This window comes from Zalophus californianus, chromosome 12 (genome assembly GCF_009762305.2).
Source record: "Zalophus californianus isolate mZalCal1 chromosome 12, mZalCal1.pri.v2, whole genome shotgun sequence".
NCBI lineage: Eukaryota > Metazoa > Chordata > Mammalia > Carnivora > Otariidae > Zalophus > Zalophus californianus.
This window is the reverse complement of record NC_045606.1, coordinates 1,854,721-1,873,885: the sequence shown is the minus strand read 5'-3', so window position 1 is coordinate 1,873,885 and position 19,165 is coordinate 1,854,721. Positions and strand designations below refer to the sequence as shown.

At 57.9% G+C, this 19,165-nt stretch overlaps 1 protein-coding gene across 7 annotated transcripts in view; it reads left to right on the top strand.

Annotated features, from left to right (window-relative positions):
• TNS3 (tensin 3) overlaps positions 1 to 19,165 on the top strand; it is a 206,009-nt gene that overhangs the window by 172,312 nt on the left and 14,532 nt on the right. For all 7 annotated transcript variants that reach the window (XM_027573536.2, XM_027573535.2, XM_027573532.2 and 4 more), the window contains 4 exons: positions 11,853 to 12,024; positions 13,278 to 13,909; positions 14,502 to 14,588; positions 16,995 to 17,126. In XM_027573536.2, the coding sequence (XP_027429337.2) occupies positions 11,853 to 12,024; positions 13,278 to 13,909; positions 14,502 to 14,588; positions 16,995 to 17,126 (1,023 nt within the window). The remainder of the gene's footprint in view (positions 1 to 11,852; positions 12,025 to 13,277; positions 13,910 to 14,501; positions 14,589 to 16,994; positions 17,127 to 19,165) is intronic.

The following is a 19,165-nucleotide window of genomic DNA, read 5'->3' as shown; positions in this document are numbered from 1 at the left end:
CAAGCCCTATGATTTTCATTCTTTCTGGAAAATGTGCTTTGGCCATTCGTGAAGGGTGGGTTTGCAAACAAGTCCTGTTCGTTCTCCATCATCTGCGAATGTCTTTTCCTACCCTGTTGCTGAAGGGTATTTTGGCCACATACAGAATTCCTAGTTGACAGTTCTTTTCCTTCGGTAGTTGGGACATCGGTGCTGCCTCCTTTTGGCCTCTTGGTTTCAGATGAACAATCACCCACATTCGGGTTGGTGTCCCCTGTGCGGGCTGCTTGTAGGATGGGCACCTTGTCCCTGGTGTTCAGAAACTCCCATCACGATGGGTGGGTTTTCCTGGTGTTTAGCCTATTTGGGGATCATTCAGCTCCTGGAATCAAAGGTTGTGTCCTTGGCCAGCCTGGCGGTGGGGCGGGGGCAGTTTCAGACATCGTTTCTTCTCATGACCTCCAGCCGGCTCTCCCTCTCCTTCTGGGTCTCTGGTGGCACGACCGTGGGGTCCTCTGTTACTGGCCCGCGGGCCCCTGGGCTTCTTTACTTCTAGTCTGTTTGCCTGTGCTGCTCACATGGGGTAAATGCTCCTGCTGGGCCCTCGAGTCCAGGATCCCCTCCCCGTCAGCCCTGCTCTGCTGCTCCTCACGTTTCTCTTCCTGTATCTTTCAGTTTAACGATTTCTACTTTTTGGGTAACTTTTACGTTCTTGCTGAGATTTTTTTTTTTTTTCACTTGTTTCAAGAGAATGCACAGTTTGTTGGAGCATGGTTAGGAGCTGCTGGAGAATCTTGGCCAGACGGTTCCAGCACCTGCTTCGTGTCGACACTGTCACCATCCACTGCCCTCTCTCATCCAAGTGACATTCCTGGTCCTTTTGTGACGAGGGGGCTTTCTGTTTTATCCTGGACTTCCTGAGACCATCTGAGGAGGCTCTGGATTTATGTAGTCTGGTTTCCTTTTTGTGGCAGTCAGTGCTCCTGCCCAGGGCAGTTTGCGGCCACGTGGTGTGGATGTTCGCCTTGCTGCTGGCCCTGCCGTTCCGTCCCGAGACCGGCCAGGGGTGGAGGGCAGCTCACCGCTGGACCTTGCCGACACCTCCCTGGGAGGGGACATCCTAAGGGCCTCCTCCCTCCGGGAAGTGGGGGAGTTAGGAAACATGAGTTTTCTGCTTGGCTTTACTAAACCCACTGTGTGAGGGTTTCCCTGGGTGTAGAGTTGGTTTGGTCTTTCGGCCAGGTGAGCAGGCTTTTCCTGGAGCTGTTTATCTGTGCCGGGTGATAGTTCCGGAACTTGTGGGGAGGCAACAAGGCCACCAGGGAATGCACCCCTGTCCTCCCTCAGGTCCCGAGGCTCCCAGGCAGCCGCTGTTTGTCCACCTGTCCAGGTCTCCCGTGCTGTGGTCGGGTGGCACCCTGGGTGGAGTTGTTCTGTGAGGCTCTGGGAAGGGTGAGACTGCTCCCTCTTGGCTGGAACCACAAGTTCCCAGCCTGACTGTTTTTAGCATTGCTAATTTGGTAAACATTGTCTGTACAAATACCTCCTCTGTGCTGAGACACTGGAACCCAAGGCGAAGGTGGGGACTTGACTCACCAGTCGGAGAAGCCATCCACAGGAACCCGAAGCATCCCAGAGGAGTCAGGCAGGTAAATCACGGTCTTAGCAGGCAGGGGCATTTTAGAAGGCCTTCCAGAGTCGGATCCCGTGTGGAACATGAAGGCTTGAGCTTGGGGTGGTGCCCTGTTTCCTGGTGCAGGAAGGGTTGGGGTAGAACGTGGGGAGAGTTTATAATAAAAAGACTAAAAAGAGAAGAATACCTGCTGTCCTTACCACAGAGGGATCTGTTGCGAGGGAAGAAGGGGAGAGGCGTTCCTACAGCTGGAGCCCCAGGAGGAAAGCGCATGTTTCTAGAAGACACAGAGCCTTATCTTCCATCCCCTGGGCAGGCAGGGTCCGTGTGTTGCCCCATGGTCATCGTGGGGGGTGGCCACGGGGTGCAGGCCCCTTGATGACGAGCTGTCCAGAGCACACGCCGTGGGCAGCCTTACATGCAGAGGGAACAGGGGGGCTCACTGGCCACGAGGTCAGGGGCGCATTGGTCCAGCTCTGACCGCACCACGGAGACCCTGCTCCTTCATCTGCCTCTCAGCCCTGCCTCCTCTTCCAAGGCTTTCTGCTCCAGAGAGTTCTCTCCTCACAGGGAGGCGCCGTGTGGGCTCAGGCACAGAGGTGTTCAGACAAACTGTTGCTGGACCACTAAGACTGAGAAAACGGTGCCCAGTAAACCGTGGTGCCCCGTGTATTAAAAGTTGTGCGCAGAGTTGAGGTTTCTGTGGGGACAGCTGAGGCCCCATGGGGCCGTGTCCCCACCCACAGGCCAGCCAGAGGCCGGTGTGTGCAAAGCTGCCCTCGGCGGGTGTGTAGTGGCGTGGGCCCCCCTCCCTTGCAGCCCTTGCTGGGCCAGGAGGAGCCCCAGGGACCAGAGCAGCCTCCCCTCCCAAGGGAGGTTCTGCAGGGGGGTCCACGGGAGGTGGTCTGCAGAGGGGTCTGCAGGGCGTTCTGTGGGGGGTGGGCCACAGGGGAGTCTGTAGGGAGTCTGTAGAAGGGTCTGTGGGGATCCACAGAGGGGTCCTCAGGGGGTCTGCAGGGCAGTCTGTGGGGGCGCCTAAGGAGGGGGGTGGGATCCGCAGGGGGTCTACAGAGGGGTCCTTAGGGGGAGGTCTGCAGAGGGGTCTGCAGGGGGTCTGTAGGGCAGTCCGCAGGGGGGAGGTCTGCAGAGGGGTCCGCAGGGGACCTAAGGAGGGGGGTGGATCCGCAGGGGGCCTGCAAAGGGGTCCTTAGTGGGAGGTCTGCAGAGGGCCTGCAGAGGGGCCCTTAGTGGGAGGTCTGCAGAGGGGTCCTTGGGGGGTCTGCAGGGCGGTCCGCAGGGAACCTAAGGATGGGGGTGGATCTGCAGGGGGTCTGCAGAGGAGTCCTTAGGGGGAGGTCTGCAGAGGGGTCTGCAGGGTTCTGTAGGGCAGTCTGCAGGGGGGAGGTCTGCAGAGGGGTCCGCAGGGGACCTAAGGAGGGGGGTGGGATCCGCAGGGGTCTGCAGAGGGGTCCTTAGGGGGAGGTCTGCAGAGGGGTCTGCAGGGGATTCTGCATGGGGGCTCTGGGTCAGGCCTCAGAGTGGACCGGAGCGCTTGCTCCCAGAGGGGCTTGTTGCAGGGGAAGGACCCCTCGGGACTGGTGTGGAGGTTCCACACTGTGCATCGTCCCTCGACTTGTCTAGGGTTTCCTCCCTCTGTGCAGGTCCACACGTGCCTGCCCAGATGTCACTGCTAATTTCTTTTCTCTCTTGTCCATTCCGATCTCAGCCTCCCGTGGGTCCCCCCCGGGCGCCGGTGCCCAGGGGCCAAGCTGGCTCTTGCTCGCGGCCCCCAGGCAGCTCATGCTTCATCTCCTTGAGTGTAGACGCGGAGAATCCCCTCCTTCCGGGAGACCGAGAGGGTCAGAAGTCACATGGTCCCCGACAGCCGTGACCGTTCTATGTAATGGACGATGAGGGACGTGAGGCCGCACGCCTGGCCCGCTGGGGTGGACACTGTCTGGGAGCCTCCAACGGGGAGCGACGCCCCGGTACTCAGCCACGGATTTCGATTTGCCCTTGTGTTTGGACAGAAGGAAACGTGCAGTTCGAGCACGTCACTCGGGTCTGTCGGGAGGGACTCAGACCCGGCGATGGCTGGATTCCTCCCCCCAGCAAGTCGAGCGGTTTCCTGCATTGCTTCCTGCAGGGGGAGTCCTTCTGGGGAGAGGGTTAGACACTCGCTGTCCAGCCTTGCCTCCCTTGGAGGGAGCGCCTGCTGCAGCGGATTTATGTCCGTCAGATTTTCCACGGGAAATGGGGTTTTGTGGTCATGGCCAAGAGGCAGGTCTGTACCCCGGGCCCCATGAATGTGATTGTGAATCTCCGTGGTGCAGTTGTGCTGGGAGAAAGGCGTCGTGCTGGTGGAAGCCTCCTCGGGAACCACGTCTTGGTGGTGGTCTTTGCTGGGCTGAAGGTGTCTTTCCTTAGAAGGTCCGTGGCAGAGTTTAAAAGCCCATGGGCATTTCCAGAGGAAAGCCAGATCCGCCAGGGACTGTGCCCAAGGGCAGAAAGCATCAAGATTTCTTGTCTGGTGGCCTGGCCCCATTGTGGGACTGGAATTATTCTGGGAACTTGGGACTCTCAACCAAATAGGGCTCACAGGGCCAGTGTCATCGCCGACACACCTGGGCGGCGTCTTGTGGAGTCCGTGTTTGCTGATAAGCTCCATCCATCTCTGTGTAAATCCTGGGACACCTGCCACCTCCTCGACCGGCCCTCTGGCAGGTGTGCAGGCCCCCCTCTGCTCGGTGCTTCCTCCTCCCTGGCGCCCTGTCCCCCGTGCCCAACGCCATCTGCTGTAGGCATCCCTGTCTCCCTCGACTCCCACCCAAGGGTAAGCAGCTTCGAGGCAAAGATCTCCTATCACTGGGGCTGCTTGCTGCTACAAGTGACCAGTCCCCATGTGACTGGTGAACAGAACACGGAAGGAAGCCGTGGAGTCACTCACAGGAGCCCGAAGGCTGAGCCTGTGCACATGTGCACTCTCGGACGAGGGATAAAGCACAACCTGGCCCATCCAGCAAAGGAGTATTATCAGCCCTAAGAAGGAAGGACATATTTACCCCACTACCCCATGGATGAGCCTTGAGGCCAGAAACTGGACTCCGAAGCACAAATACAGTGTGGCTGCACGTGGGTGAGGTCCTGCGAGGTGTCCGATCCTTAGAGGTGGGTGGTGGGTGCAGGGCTGGGGGAGGACCTTGGGCCCGGGAGGAGACCCGAGGTGCCAAGCTGGACGGGGGGCTGCACAGTGTGGACGCCCCCAGCGCTGCCCACCCGCCTGCTGCTCAGCTGTGTGAGCAGCTCCTGGGCTCCGGGTGGTCTCCGTATCCTCAGGACCTGCAGCCCCAATGCCGTGCCCCCCTCAGTCCTGCAGCAAGAAGCAGTTTGTTTCCCTCGGTGCGCACGCCAAAGCCCGTTTTTTAAGATGCTCGTTCTTGGTGGGTTGCTTGGGGGTCCCTTGAGTACTTGAGAGACAGGCCCCGTTTGGTGCATCTGAAGAGTAGGAAATGCTCGGAAACTCTCGTGGGGGAAGAAAGAAAGCGTTCTCACCATTTTCCACGTTAGAATTCCCTACAGCGCACCCGCGAACTGGGGGGAAGTGTGTCTTCTTGCCAGCGTGTTTGAATCGGAACCTCTGACTAGAAATGGGATGTGGTCAAGGTTCCAGCTGCAATGAGCTGCTTTCTCTGAGCTCCTGCTTCTCCATGTCACTGGATGGGGGGTAAGTCGAGTTTGGGGGACAGTCACCCGCCTGTGCCCAGACAGGAGCCCTGACCCTAGCGCTGGCCGGGCACCTCCAGCTCTGCTGGGGGGTGGGTGAGAATGATGCCGGGGTCCTTGGGGGGTCTGCAGGCCGGTCCGCAGGGAACCTAAGGACGGGGGTGGATCTGCAGGGGGCCTGCAGAGGGGTCCTTAGTGGGAGGTCTGCAGAGGGGTCTGCAGGGGGTCTGTAGGGCAGTCTGCAGGGGGGAGGTCTGCAGAGGGGTCCGCAGGGGACCTAAGGAGGGGGGTGGATCTGCAAGGGGTCTGCAGAGGGGTCCTTAGGGGGAGGTCTGCAGAGGGGTCTGCAGAGGGGTCCTTAGGGGGAGGTCTGCAGAGGGGTCTGCAGGGGATCTGTAGGGCAGTCTGCAGGGGGGAGGTCTGCAGAGGGGTCCGCAGGGGACCTAAGGAGGGGGGTGGATCTGCAAGGGGTCTTCAGAGGGGTCCTTAGGGGGAGGTCTGCAGAGGGGTCTTTAGGGGGAGGTCTGCAGAGGGGTCTGCAGAGGGGTCCTTAGGGGGAGCATTCCTGCTACCGAGCCAGTTCACCTCGGGGGGAGCATTCCTGCTACTCGCGGAAAACGCTGACCTTTGGCCAGAGAACACGTTCGCGTGCTGTGGTTTTGACTTGAAGATTTACAAAAGAGAAAGCTTGAGGCTGTCCCCGTGCGGGCCGTTCATCGCTTCCTCCTGAGTTTGCGGCATATCCGTGGGGCTGCTGATGTGTGACTTCCATGAAAGACGCCCTGTGTGCCTTTCCAGTCTTTCAGGGGTTTTCCCTAATTAATTCTCATTGTATCTGGCCGTCCTTCCTTTGCTTTCCAGAAGGTTGGGTAAATGGCCGGTTGTTCCTAGACAAATAACAGAAGCATTCTAAGATTAAGGACTTCCTTTAAAAAAAAAATAATCACTGCTACCGAACTTCCCAAAGTCTTGGCTTTTAAAAAATAATACTTCAAATGTAGAGCTGAACAGACGCGAGAGGATGTCTAAGCTGATGTTTGTCGACGGGATTCTGCAGATGGAGCACTGGAGGGCCCCGGAGGCTGAGCACGTGGCCAGTGGTCCTTGTGTGACTCCTGACCTCAGCACCTTGGGATCTGGGCGCCCCCTCCCCCACAGCCCCAACCGTCACACCGAAATACAGCACAAGAGACCAGAAATGTGTTAATATTCATTCCGCAGAACTCTCTCCAGGGGCAGAGGGAAACTCCACAGTCTCAGGGTGTGAGCAGGAGGGCGGGGGACAGAGATGGAAAAGTGGCTGATAGATCGATACACATCAGTGATAGATGGATACAGATCAACGACAGATCGATGATGAGAACTCATCGTTAAAGATATCCACACTCGCTTCTAAAGATTGAGAAGATGCCTGCTTCTTACGGCCTGAAGGTCAGCTTTGGTGGTCAAACCACAGAACTCCACTTTCCTCCGCGGGGTAGGCTGGAGTCACCGTGACCCCCGCTAAGTGTAATTTATCTGTCTTCAACGACGACGTGAAGGGTTAATGGCAATCTGTAATTATGAGCAGTAATCTGTGGATGAGTGAGTCATTGTTGTGCCTCGTAGGGTTCTTGCTGTAGTGGGAGGGCCGGGGAGCGTCGAATTTGTTTGATGTCACACACCTGGATGTTGTGCATGACGTGGTGGGCCCTGCGTGCACGCGTGGACCTCAGCGACTGGCCGGCTCTGGGCTGTGCAGGCGGCGAGCATGTGGGGTCCCCTTCCCCCTGCTAACTTATGTGTGATGTAAATCATGGCTGGTGGAGAGCAGATGTTACCCCGCTTCCCACGGAACCTCCTGCAGCAGCTCCAACGCAGCCTAAAAATAGGCTTTTTTTCTTTTCCTTTTGGAAAAGAGCCTGTGACCCTCCGTCACCCCTGCTCTGGGTAAAGGAAGTGCAGGAAGGGGAAGCCAAGGGGAGCCTGGGCCCGGAAGGCCCTGGAAGGTCTGGGAGCCCTGGAAGGAGAGGCATACTCCCTCCCTCCCTCCCTCCCTCCTTCCTTCCCTCCTTCCCTCCCTCCCTGGCCCGGCCCCTGGTCCTCGGTCCATGCAGGCGCCAGAACGCCAGCTGCCCGAGGAAACCAGGAAGCCAGGGGCCTGCTTTCCAAACACTGACCATATTGTGCCTCCTCCTCTGGGTGTCAGCCGGGAAGGGGAAATGTGAGAATCTGTCAGGAGGAACACAAACGGGGTTTGCCTGGGGGACGCCGGGGACCTGGCGGGAGCAGAGCCCACAGCGGCCCCCTGCGGCCCCGCAGCGCCCCCACACGTAGACACGTCCTGCAGGGGGGCCGTGGCCCCAGGGAGAGGTGCTTGAGGCCGGCCGCTCACTGGGACACGGGAGAGCCCGCCTGGCCACGCTCCCTCTGAGGCAGCCACACACCCTACCGTAGAGCAAAACAGCCGCCGTGTCGCCTGAGAGGCTCCCTCGCAGACAGGATACCTCGCCCACTCCCGATGGCCCTCACGGCACCCCTGGGCCTCCCAGGCCCAGACTGAGCCTGCGGACACTGAGCACGCGGAACAGGGGCTGGGCCCGGGGACAGCCTGTTTAGAGGCATCCCCGTAACTGAAGAGCAGATGCGCACGGTGAACAGGATCGGCCACACGCATTCTGTCTGCCCTCCCGGCGTGCCCTTCCTGGGATGAATGCCGTGCGTCCACACGGAAGCTTTGCGCATTTGTCTGTGCTTGGACTCGAGTTTCCAGCGCCCTGCATGTCTGAGGACAGAGGCCGTCCCCCTTCGCCCTGAGGCCCCCCGCTCCTGCTGGGTGGATGGTGGGGGCTGCAGCGTCCCTGAGCACACAGAGGGGCCTGGCTCTGCGGGAGAAGGGGCCGGGAAGCCAGTGTCCCCGCGCCGAGGTCCTTGGCTGGCCCTTGTCCAGATTGAGGGTTAATTAAGTCCTGTCGCCCGGGGCAGGGAACCAAACCCAGCCATGGCCCCAGCGTTGGTGCAGAGTTGTGAACAAAGCCACTTTCATGGGGAGCGCTGAGCTTGCTGTTTTCTGGAACAGGGACAGGGTAACAGGGACAAAGCAGGACCTTATTTCCCTCCTGCCTCTTCTCCGCTGGTGGCAATCTCAGGCGCCATGCGGGCGTGGCATGGCATTCCCAGCATCGCCGTGACCCAGGGACATGGGAGCGGGCAGCCCCCGTGGCTGCAGCAGGACCCCTGAGAGCACCATCAGTCACCCACTGTGGGCTTGACTGAGAAACAGTCCTTCTGACCCCGAAGTTCAGTGCTGCTCCTTGGCCTGGGGGTGATCAGGACATCCACCCTGACTCCTCAGGGCCAGACCCACGTCCTGCCCTGGACTTCTCCCTTTCTCTTCTGAGCCACTGCAAACTCATTCATTAATTCATAGCAGGTGCGAGAAGCTCCCAGTAGCACCATCCCGGAGGTGGGGGCCCAGCTGGGAGCACAGAGCCCTGGGATGTTACAGTCATTCCCATGGCATCCACTTAGGTTAGTGGAAACCCGTGTACTTCCAGGCTCCCATTGAATGTGCTTCCTCCAGAAAGCCTTCCAGCTCCCCCCTCAGGCAGAAGGAGAGTCTCCTGCAGGTGCCTCTGAAGCCCACAGGCTGACCTTCTGGCAACACGCTCACCTGGAAGCCAGCAGCCAGCACCGTGCTCACAGGTGGTTGGCGCTCAGCAGCTCCATCTTACATGGGAAATGGACACGGGGACGCACTAACTGAGGATGTCGTTTTACTACCAAGAAGACAGTTGCAGGGGGAGGGAAGCACCTCGAATCTTTGTTTTCCCATCCCAGCTTCACTTGACAGGATTGGAGGGTGGGGTTGCAGCCCATCCAGTTGGCTGATTTATTTACAAACTTTACTTTATTTTGAGAGAGAGCGGGGAGGGGCAGAGGGAGAGAGAGAATCCTCAAGCAGACTCCCTGCTCAGCGCGGAGCCCGACGTAGGGCTCGATCTCACGACCCTGAGATCCTGACCTGAGCCCAAACCAAGAGCTGGACTGTGCCACCGACAGAGCCACCCACGCACCCAACAAACGTGTGTTTTAGGAGGTTTTCTGTGGAAGGTCATCCAGGCATGCGGGGTGCCTCCCAATTGGGAGTAAGACCACACTGCCCCGGGGCTTTGGAGGTGCAGGAGGTGTGCGTGCGGATCAGATGCAGCCCTGGTGGTGACCACGGGCGTCAGCGTGGACGCTGGGGGCAGTGCCCGTGCCTGGGGACTCACGGTGCAGTTTGTACAGACACGACATTAGCGCTGGGCTCTTCGGTAAAGACGTGTTTCCTGAGTGTTTAAAAGACGAACACTGAAATTGGCTCCCTGCTTCCTCCGCGATTGGACAAAGTGCTGTTTCAAAGTTTGTTTTTGATTTTCATCACTTTTACTATTGAGTGAATGTGTATGGTTTTCTTTTTACTTATCTTGCTTCGATTTCATGGATTTTTCCTAAACCCGTGGCTTGATTTCTTCAGTGTGTAGGGGGGAATTCTCAGTAAGTACCGTTCCGGGGCTTGCTTGTGCCTCATTCCGCTCCTCCTTGGCCCCCGTTACGTGTGTGTTAGAACTCCTCACCACGCCCCCCGTAGCGTCGTTCCCTTCCCCGTCTCCCGTGCCTTTCCTGCCGGTGCTTCTGGCTCGATACTCCTCTGACTTGCCTCCAGCTCGAGCATCAACGCCTTCACCATGCCTCTGCTGGTGGAATCGTTGGCCTCCTGCTTCTTTTCATTAATTTTATTTTCACGTCATCCTAGGATTTCCACTCGATTATTCTTAATGCACTCCAGTTCTTCTGTGAAATTCTCTTATATTTTTCTGAGATGTTTTCCGTTTACTTCTTTTCAAGTGTGTGTCTTTTAACTCCAATGCATAGACAGCTGTGGCTGTTCTTCTTTCTCTTCTTTCTCTTTTTTTCTCTTTGTTTTCATTTCTGTGTTCTGGTACCCATTACTAGCATGCCTGGTCAGTTTTTTAAATTAAATATTTGAATTGTGTTTGAAAATTACAGATAAATAGATAGGTGGGTGAATGGATGGATGATGGATGGATGGATGGGTGGATGGATGATAGATGGGTGGATGGATCGATCGATCTATAATAGAAGCAGGCTTTGGAGGGTAATATTTACTTCCAGAGGAAGATATTCTCTGGGACGGATTACTGAGATCTGGGGCAGGGGGGGGAGGCTCATCTGTTTCTGGCACTGGTATCCCCACAGTGTAGCCTTCAGGGGCCTCACCTTGAATCTTAGGTAAGTGCTTTGGGCTCCCCCGGTTGTTTTTCGGCCCCACCATGAAACTGCTCAAATCCCTGCTTATTCTGTGGCTTCTCAGCAGCCACTTCCATCTTGGTTCCAGGCGTTTGGCTCTGTTCTCCAAGCTGAGGAGTCAGAAACACCTGCATGGGAGGCTGTGCTCGGAATGGTTCTTCACTTCCCTCAAGTCCCGGCTGCCCGCATAGCTCGGCCTCAGTTTTTATCTCTGCAGATCATCAGTGGGATTTCCACAGCCCTAACCACGGGCTTAGGTCCTGCCTCTAATCCACGTGCTGCCAAATGGGTCTGTGGCCGGGATGTGTGACTCACCCTAATGTTGCCCCTTTCCTGGAAATGAGTAATATGAGTGATGTGGAGTTTTTAAAAAACTTCATCATGCTGTTATCCACCCTCCCTTGTTCTAAAGCAGAAACCAAAATAACCTGTATTTCTTACAATGTTATTTTATTGACCCTGGTAGATTTGCCCAGTTCTTAAAGCTAAGTATTTTTGTTTTTTTGTTTGTTTTTTTTTTAAAGGCAAGATTTAAAAAATATCCAGAAATAGTGACAATGCAGGCCTCAAGCAGATGGGCATTTTGTCAGGGAAATGTATAAAATTTGGTGGAGTGTGTGGACTTGGTGTTAAACAGCAGGTTTTCATGGTGCTTGACCGCACGCCCTGAGCGACTGGGGCTGAACCTGCGTCTGCGCCCCTTTCGGGGGCAAGGACACCAGCCGGCAGGTGGGACGTTTACCGGAAAGCTCGTGGCCCAGGGTGTGGGCCGAGCTACCCGCTGGGGACAGATGGAGCTTAAGCACCCACCCAGCCACAGCCCCTGGGCCTGCTCTTTCTGGAAAGTGGGTCTTCTCTGTGGAGGGTCTCCTGCTGGTGTGCAGAGAGAAGGCCTGGCCCTTTCTAAAGTGAGAGCCAGCCTGCGGGATGGGCGGGGTCCATCTGTAAGTACACAGGCCTTCAGGGGGTGACACTGTGTGTGCTGCATGCCCTTGTCCTTGCAACGAGCTTGCAAGACGCTCCTCAGCTCACCTGGCGTGCCAGAGCCGGGCGTGGGCCCTGTGTTCCGCAGCCTGCGTTTGGGGAGCATGCCGGGCGAGAGTGACCCGCCCATGGTGGAATCCGGCCCCTCGCCTGTGGCACGCATCTCCAGAAGTGACCCCGTTCCTTCCAGGACAGAGACCAGGCCTGTAAGCGAGTCTCTGTTCTGCTTTCTCTGCCGCAGATACTCGAGGCTGCGCTGAGATCCTGCATCGCGCGGTGGGGATGTCCGAGAGCCCCGTGGGGCCCAAACCCGCGACGCTCCGGGCCGACATGCCGGCGGCACCTGCCTTTCAGCGGGCGTTCACGTCCTCCTGCACCATCTCCAGCAGCAGCCCCGGCCAGCAGCGGGACAGGTAGGGAGACGGGCCCTTGAACGCAGCGCAGACCCTGACCACAGGCCCCGGGAGGGGAGGGCAGGGGGCTTCACCTGCAGCTGACACCCGGCTGCTCTTGATTCAGAAATGTAATCACAGATACAAACCCCGGAGACTGTGTGCCCCCCCCCCCCCCCAGTGTTGACAGGCTGAGCACTCAGGGACCACACCGGCAGGTGGAGTCTGGGGCCAGCTAAGGACCGGGCGTCTGTGACCACGTGCTCTGAGCTGAGGCTGGAGCAGGAATGCGGGGGGCTGGCCGGGGCTTAGTCTCCTTGGTGGCCGGGCCAGGCCGACTCCAGACTGGGCAGAGGGGCAGGCAGGCAGGATGGTGGTGGTCCTGGGGACGTAGAGGTTGTGCCGGTGTTCGGGAAAGTGCGGGGACAGCCCTCGGGGGGATTGGGAGGGCAGAAAGGGGGGATGCAGACACCGAGCCGCTGCATGGGCCCAGGGTAGGAACGGCTCCTGAGCGGCTCCCCTGGGCAAGGACACGGCCTCCCAGTTCACTGTCCTCATCCTGCCTCCTGACTCTTTACAAGGGGGGGCTCAGCTGAGGACGTCCCACACAGAGCGCGGAGTGTTTGTTAGTGAGGTGTGTGTGATGTGTTGGCTTGGCGGCTCACTTTCTGGATTTCTAACCCTACGGTACTTTCTGATACCCTCGATCTGGGAAATCCCGGTTTTGGATATGGTAACTTCTCATGATCCTTTTTTTTTTTTTTTTTTTTTTAAACAACCTGTATTTTATTTTATTTTTTAAGTAGGCTCCACGCCCAGTGTGGAGCCCAGTGTGAGACTTGAACTCACAACCCTGAGTCAAGGCCTGAGCTGAGATCAAGCCCCGGCTGCTAAACCCCCTGAGTCCTCCGGGCGCCCTAACTTCTCCTGTTCGTACTGGGATCCCATAATCAGCTGGTTTTCCGGCCAGCACTTAGTGGAGACTGAGTCAGGCGCCCATGCTGGCTCTCGGGGGTGGAGGACAGAGAAAGCGGGGGACACGGTCTGTGCCCAGGGAACGATGCTCTGCCGGGAGCAGCACACGGTGAACCGTGTGGTTGCCCTTGGAGGGAGGGACACGGGGACACGGGGCCGTGGTTGCGTTTTGTCTGGAGCGGAAGGGGCTTTGCTGGGTGGAGAGCGAGGGAGGCTATCACCAGAGCACTGGGGGACCCTTGCCGATCTCGGGGCGTCTCCTAGGGCCGGGCGTCCTCACTGCTGTGTCCTCCCCACAGCCCTTCGTCTGCCGAGCTGCCGTGGGTGGAGAGCAGCCCCAAAGCCACGCTGGCTCTGCTGGGGAGCAGCCGGCCGGCAGGAAGCCGCCTTGGCTCCGGAGAGTTCCCCAGCCCTGGCCCCGACGGCCCTGGGCGGCCCCACCTCCCGCCCGCGGAGCTCCAGGCCTCTTTCCACAACCACGAGCTGTCGCTGGCGGAGCCCCCCGCAGCTCTGGGCCCCCCGAGTGGCCAGGCCTTCCTGAGTTTCAGCACGGCCCCCGTGGGAAGCGGCCTTCCCCCCGGGGAGGACCCGGGCGCCTTGCTGGCTCATTCCCACGGAGCACCCCAGGCCCCTGGCACCCCGCGGACCACAGCAGTGGCCGACAACGGCTTCCTGTCCCACGGCTTCCTCGTGACGCCTGACCGCAGTGGCCACCACAGCCCAGGACTGCCGGGCCAGGGCCTGACTCTGCCTGGGCAGCCGCCCCTTCCCGAGAAGAAGCGAGCCTCAGAGGGAGACCGGTCTTTGGGTTCGGCCTCCCCGTCCTCGAGCGGCTTTTCCAGCCCGCACAGCGGGAGCACCATGAGCATCCCGTTCCCAAACATCCTCCCGGACTTCCCCAAGCCTTTGGAGGCTGCAGCGCCCTCCCCAGGTAGGCACGTGTCGGCAGTGGTGGGCGCCCCCACGTGCGATCACTCAGCAGAGTCGGGCGGGGGGGGGACCCTGGGATTCCCCGGCGGCACCTTGAGGGCGAAGCCCAGAGCCTTCCGTCGGGGTCTTCCCCTCGTCCTCCGTTCCCCTCTGCTCAACACTCACCCACATCGGCTTCTGTTTCTCCCGCCACTTGCGATCCTCGTTCTTCAAAAATAACCTTTCTTTTCTCAATTCAGTGAATTCATTCAGTTTAATTCAGTATTTCAAATTTAATTCGTATTTAATTTAATGCAGTATTTCAAACACGTACGAATAAGATCCTGACACGATTAAGCCATACCGCGCTGCTCGGTCTGTGGAGAGCCACCCGGCGCCGGCCGTGTGTCGCGCCCCATCTGTGCTGTGTCGGTCGAGAAGCACCTGCTCCCTGTCGCACCCCCCCAGCCAGTTCCCATGGATTTAGAGAGAGTGCTCTTCCCCCGAGACACACCGTCCTCTCCCTGGGTTGGACTTTGAGCGCTGGGTTCCGTGTGAGGTGAGAGGTTGCAATAAAATGTCCAGGGTGACTGTTTTTATATTCTCTTTTACAGATAATCCGGGTGATAAGCATGTGTCTGTGAACTTTGTCCAAGACACATCCAAATTCTGGTACAAGGCGGATATCTCCAGAGAGCAAGGTGCGTGGGCAGGATGGGACCCTGGGGTAGGGACCTCCGAGGGTCACAGCCTCGGGATGAAGGGTTAGGGCAAGGCTCACACTTTGTTACACACCCCTGTGGAAAATGCAGCAGATTGTCCCAGGAAGATGCTCCCTGTTGCCATCCAGGCCCTGAGCTGCAGGGGCCGACGGTCAGGAGGAAGGACAGAGGTTTCTCCAGCACCCAGGTATCTGTCCACGGCGGACAGACACATGGTTACCGAGGGGGCGTGTGTTGGAAGTAACCGCGTGCCACGCACATGTGCTGCGCAGCATCTGCATGCCCGGGGCGGCCAGCAGACATCTGACGTTGTCAGTTTGTTTAAGCAGCTAATGCCACTTCTTCCCGGAGAACGAACGGAAGAGGGTTCCAGGAGGGAGGTGGCCCCGCGAGGCAGCCCCGGGGGCAAGCAGCTATCGTCCTGCAGCAGGATTCGTGGGGTCGCTGCGACATGCTGGTCCTCCCCGTGGGAAACCCGGGGACTGCTGGCGGGCGTGGGGCTGGGCCGGCGATAGCGTGCCTTGGACCCAGGCGGAGGGCTGCAGGACGTGGCTCCCCCGTGCAGCCCGCACACGGCTTATAGCTTCGGGGAGGAAGTCATCCGGGGTCATCCTGAGGCTTACTTCCCAACTTGCCTGGAAAGAAAGAGTTAAGTGGCTGGCAAACAGCACTGTTCAGCTTTCTCTTTGGAATTCTTCTGTTCAATTAAGTAGCTCATAAAAATGGTAAGAATGTGCCTTTCTTCCCCTGAGCTCAAGGAACCTATTGTCATTTTTCGTGGGGGGGGAGCCCGCGGCCCGGAGAGACCTCCGATTCCCTGAATTGGCCTTTGTGGCCGTGCTGCTCAGCTCGGGTCCGGGCTGTGCGTGGCTGAGTGCTCCATTCTTGTCCCCTCCCTGCCCGTGGCACGGGATGGAGGCTGTGAGCCCAGCAGGGATGGAGACTGTGAGCCCAGCACCCCAGCGCCTCGTCCAGCCAGAGGGGCTGAGAAGGGCCTGTGACGTGTTCTAGAAAATTCTGTGCAGACCACGTACTCTGCTGGTGCAGCATCTGGGCAGGGGCTGCTGGAGCAACTGGGGCTCCACTTTCGAGGCAGGTGGCAAGTGCCAGGCGGTCCCTGCAGGACAGATGTAGCAGATCCAACCTCACCGGCTTCTGGAGGGTTCGCCGTGGGAGGCACCTGATAAGCGCACGAGGGTTGGTGGGCTCTGGAAACACCAGCTGAGGGAGGCCGTGGGGACGTGGCCACTGACTTCACCGGCCTCACAGGGGAGCATGAGGCCCCCACAGGGCAGGGCCTCGTCCTGTGGGATGGGTCCCCCTCATTCTATTTCAGAACAGGGTCTGACATTAACCCCAATCTCCCCTCCGGGGGCGGGGGGCAGCCCCGGCTTCCGCTCCGTCTGCGGCCATGACGCTGGGGCACTTCTCTCCCACCCCCCACCCCCCCAGCAAAATAAGATCACGACATTAAAAGGGGAAACCAAAAACTCTGGTGAGGTATATCATGACGGAAAACACGCAATTCTATCAGAGATCTTTTCCCTACGGCAACAGAATAATGCACTGTCAGCCCCCAGATGCAGACACCTGCCACTAACAGGGGCCTGCTGGTGCCCGTGTGTGCCCGCCTCCCCACCAGCCCCCACACCCGTGTGGATGGCCCTCGGGGTTAAGCGCAGGCCCTCGCAGGCCTGCACCAAACCCGCCCCGCTTCCAGAGAGCAGTGCCTTCCCCATCCGGCAGGCCCCGCTTGGAGAGTGGAGGGTAGGGATTTTATTTGTAAAACCATTATTAGCTAAATGCTCCCCCAGCCTCACGTAGGGAAGATGGGAGGGCAGGTCGGCCAGGCCCAACCATCAGCCCTGACTGGGTAGGGCACTCACAGCCCCATCCAGGCTGGATGCAGTCGGCCACGGAGCCACGGGACGGAGGGCCACGTACGGCCACATTTTTGCCATCCCCTGGGGTGAACCATGGGATTTGCATTAAACATTCAGTAACTTTTTGGGTCCATCCTTTCGATCTTTCCCTCTGCTCGATTGGAAGCACACATTCTAAAACGTCTAAGTACAGTGCTGTGCGTACTGGGACCTGGTCCCGGCACTTGGGCTGTTGGGTGGGCCAGATTCCTGGGCGGTCAGCTGAGGGTCCTCCCCTGTGCCTCACGGGTGCTGTGGGGCGAGCAGGAGTCCTGTGTGCCTTATGGGGTGGGGGGGGCTCCTTTGCAGTCAGGCCCCCCTTGAAAACGATGCATCATCACAGAGACCCCCCACCCTACCCCCAAGGGACCCGGGCCTGCTCCCTCCGACCCAGTTTGCAAAGGCACCGCAGGCAAGCCGTGTGGACCCCGGCAAACGTGTGTGTCTCTGCTTCCCTCCCCAGCCATCGCCATGCTGAAGGACAAGGAGCCTGGCTCGTTCATTGTCAGGGACAGTCACTCCTTCCGAGGGGCCTACGGCCTGGCCATGAAGGTGGCCACTCCTCCCCCTTCCGTCCTGCAGCTCAACAAGAAAGGTAGGGACCCGGGAGCTGATTGGGAGCACTCACCCAGCTACGGTGTCTGTGCAAACATGGCTTCGAGTTTCTTTGGAGTCTCTTGTCTTTTTCCAGTGTGGTCCACTCAGGACTGTCCTTGTACAAGCAATATCGTTCATGATTTGTGAAGTTTATGTCTTTATTGCTTTGAATGAGTGATGCATTCCCTTGTTCGGCAGGCAGGAGGGTAGAAACGGGCCTTGCTGAGGCACCCGGGCCCCCTTCTGCCCCAGGAACCGTAATCAATTCCTGTGATTTCTCACCGACTGTCCTCCAGCATCAGTACACAGGCACTTTCCTTTTTCCTCACGTAAAAGGCCGTGCCCTGCGCACACCATTCTCGCACCTGCGCTCCGGAGAGCACTTTGCTGGATGAAGAGTGACGCTGGGGTCAGCCTGGAGTCACAAGAGGAGCCCCGGGGGTGGGGGACCAAGCTGCCCTTGTCCCCAGTGCCCTCTGCCCGATGAACCATGCACAGCTGTGTTCAGATCTTCTACTTACTCTTCTGTGAACTTTCCGTCTTGGACACAACCACGTGCAGAGAAGGTTTCCATGGCTCCGTGCATGGTAAATGTTCCCATGAAGCAAACACGTCCGTGCCCGTAACCCAGGAGACAACCTTGGCAGGAGGCCCCTGCACGCCCCTCCTGCATGTCACACTCCGCCATCCCACAATCTTTCGGGTATTCCAGCGACCCCTAGATTGGGCTCCGTGAGGCCCTTGGGGCTGGCCCCGTGTCCTTCCGATGTCCTACTGTCTGTCCTTTCCCTGCCCACCATCTCTCCAAGAATCCCCACTTCTGTGTGCTGGGGGGCGGTCTCTGGGAACCTAGACGTGTGAGTGCTGGGTATGTTGGAGTGTCCGAGGGTGACTGCTTCTCTCTGGTGTCCAGAGCGAGGGACTGGATCACTCTAAAAGGTTGGTGAGTTGGTTCAGATAGCAGCTCCAGCGCGGGGTCACGGAGTCCATCACGGGGCCTTTCCCACCCTCCCCTGGTGACAAGGCCCGTCCCCAGCTGCACCTGCCCCTTCCTCCGTGTCCTGACGGGCACACACCCTTCAGATCACCCATCCTGCCGCTGCAGACAGGAGGCCTCCTAAGTAGAAGGTAGAGTTAACAGCTTATTTGTATTAACCACTGAAATAGGAATCCCCGAACATCCTGGTCTTGCCTGTTTTCAACTTTATATCAGAAAACTAGTATGTATTCTTTTGTGAGTTGCTTTTGCTCCTGTTATAAGATACATTGTTTCTACTTGTAACACCGCTCGTGCGTGTTACCCTCTGACAGCTTTCCAGGGAATGAATGCAGGCCCCACCTCGCAATAACGTGAATCACGATATAACGTGAATCACGATAATACGTATCGCAATAACGCATATCACAACAATGTGATTCACAATAACGCGTATCGCAATAACACGTATTGCTATGATGAGTGTCAGATAAGCTTTGGGGCTTCTCAGTGCGCGTAAAAGCTACGTTTACTCTGTACTGTGGTCCACTGAGCGTGCAACAGCCTTATGTCTAAAAAAACAATGCACACACCTTGATGAAAAAATACTTTTGGTGAAAAGCTCACCGCGATCTGAGCGTATCACCTGTCGTAATCACGGATCACAGTAATCAGTGTAATAATAATGAAAAAGCTGGAAATACTGCAAGAAATACCAAAATGTGACACAGAGACACGAAGTGAGCAAATACCTTTGGAAAAATAGCTCCAGGAGCGTCACTTGATGCAGGGTAGGCACCAGGGGTCAGTTTGCACTTCACAACAGGAAGCGCAAGAAGGAAGCAGGCTCCTCGTGTGGGCGCCGGGCTCACTGGGAACGGGGGAATCCGTATAAGCAGATTCAGAGCTCACATGTTTAAAGAGCAAAATGACACTGGCCTGCTTCACTCCCGAGCCACGCCCAGGACTGGAGAGGCTTGACGGGAATCCCTGGGTGGAGGCTCTGCTCACGGCTTCCAGGAGGAAGTGACCTCGGAGCTGTGCCTGGAAGGACGTGAGAT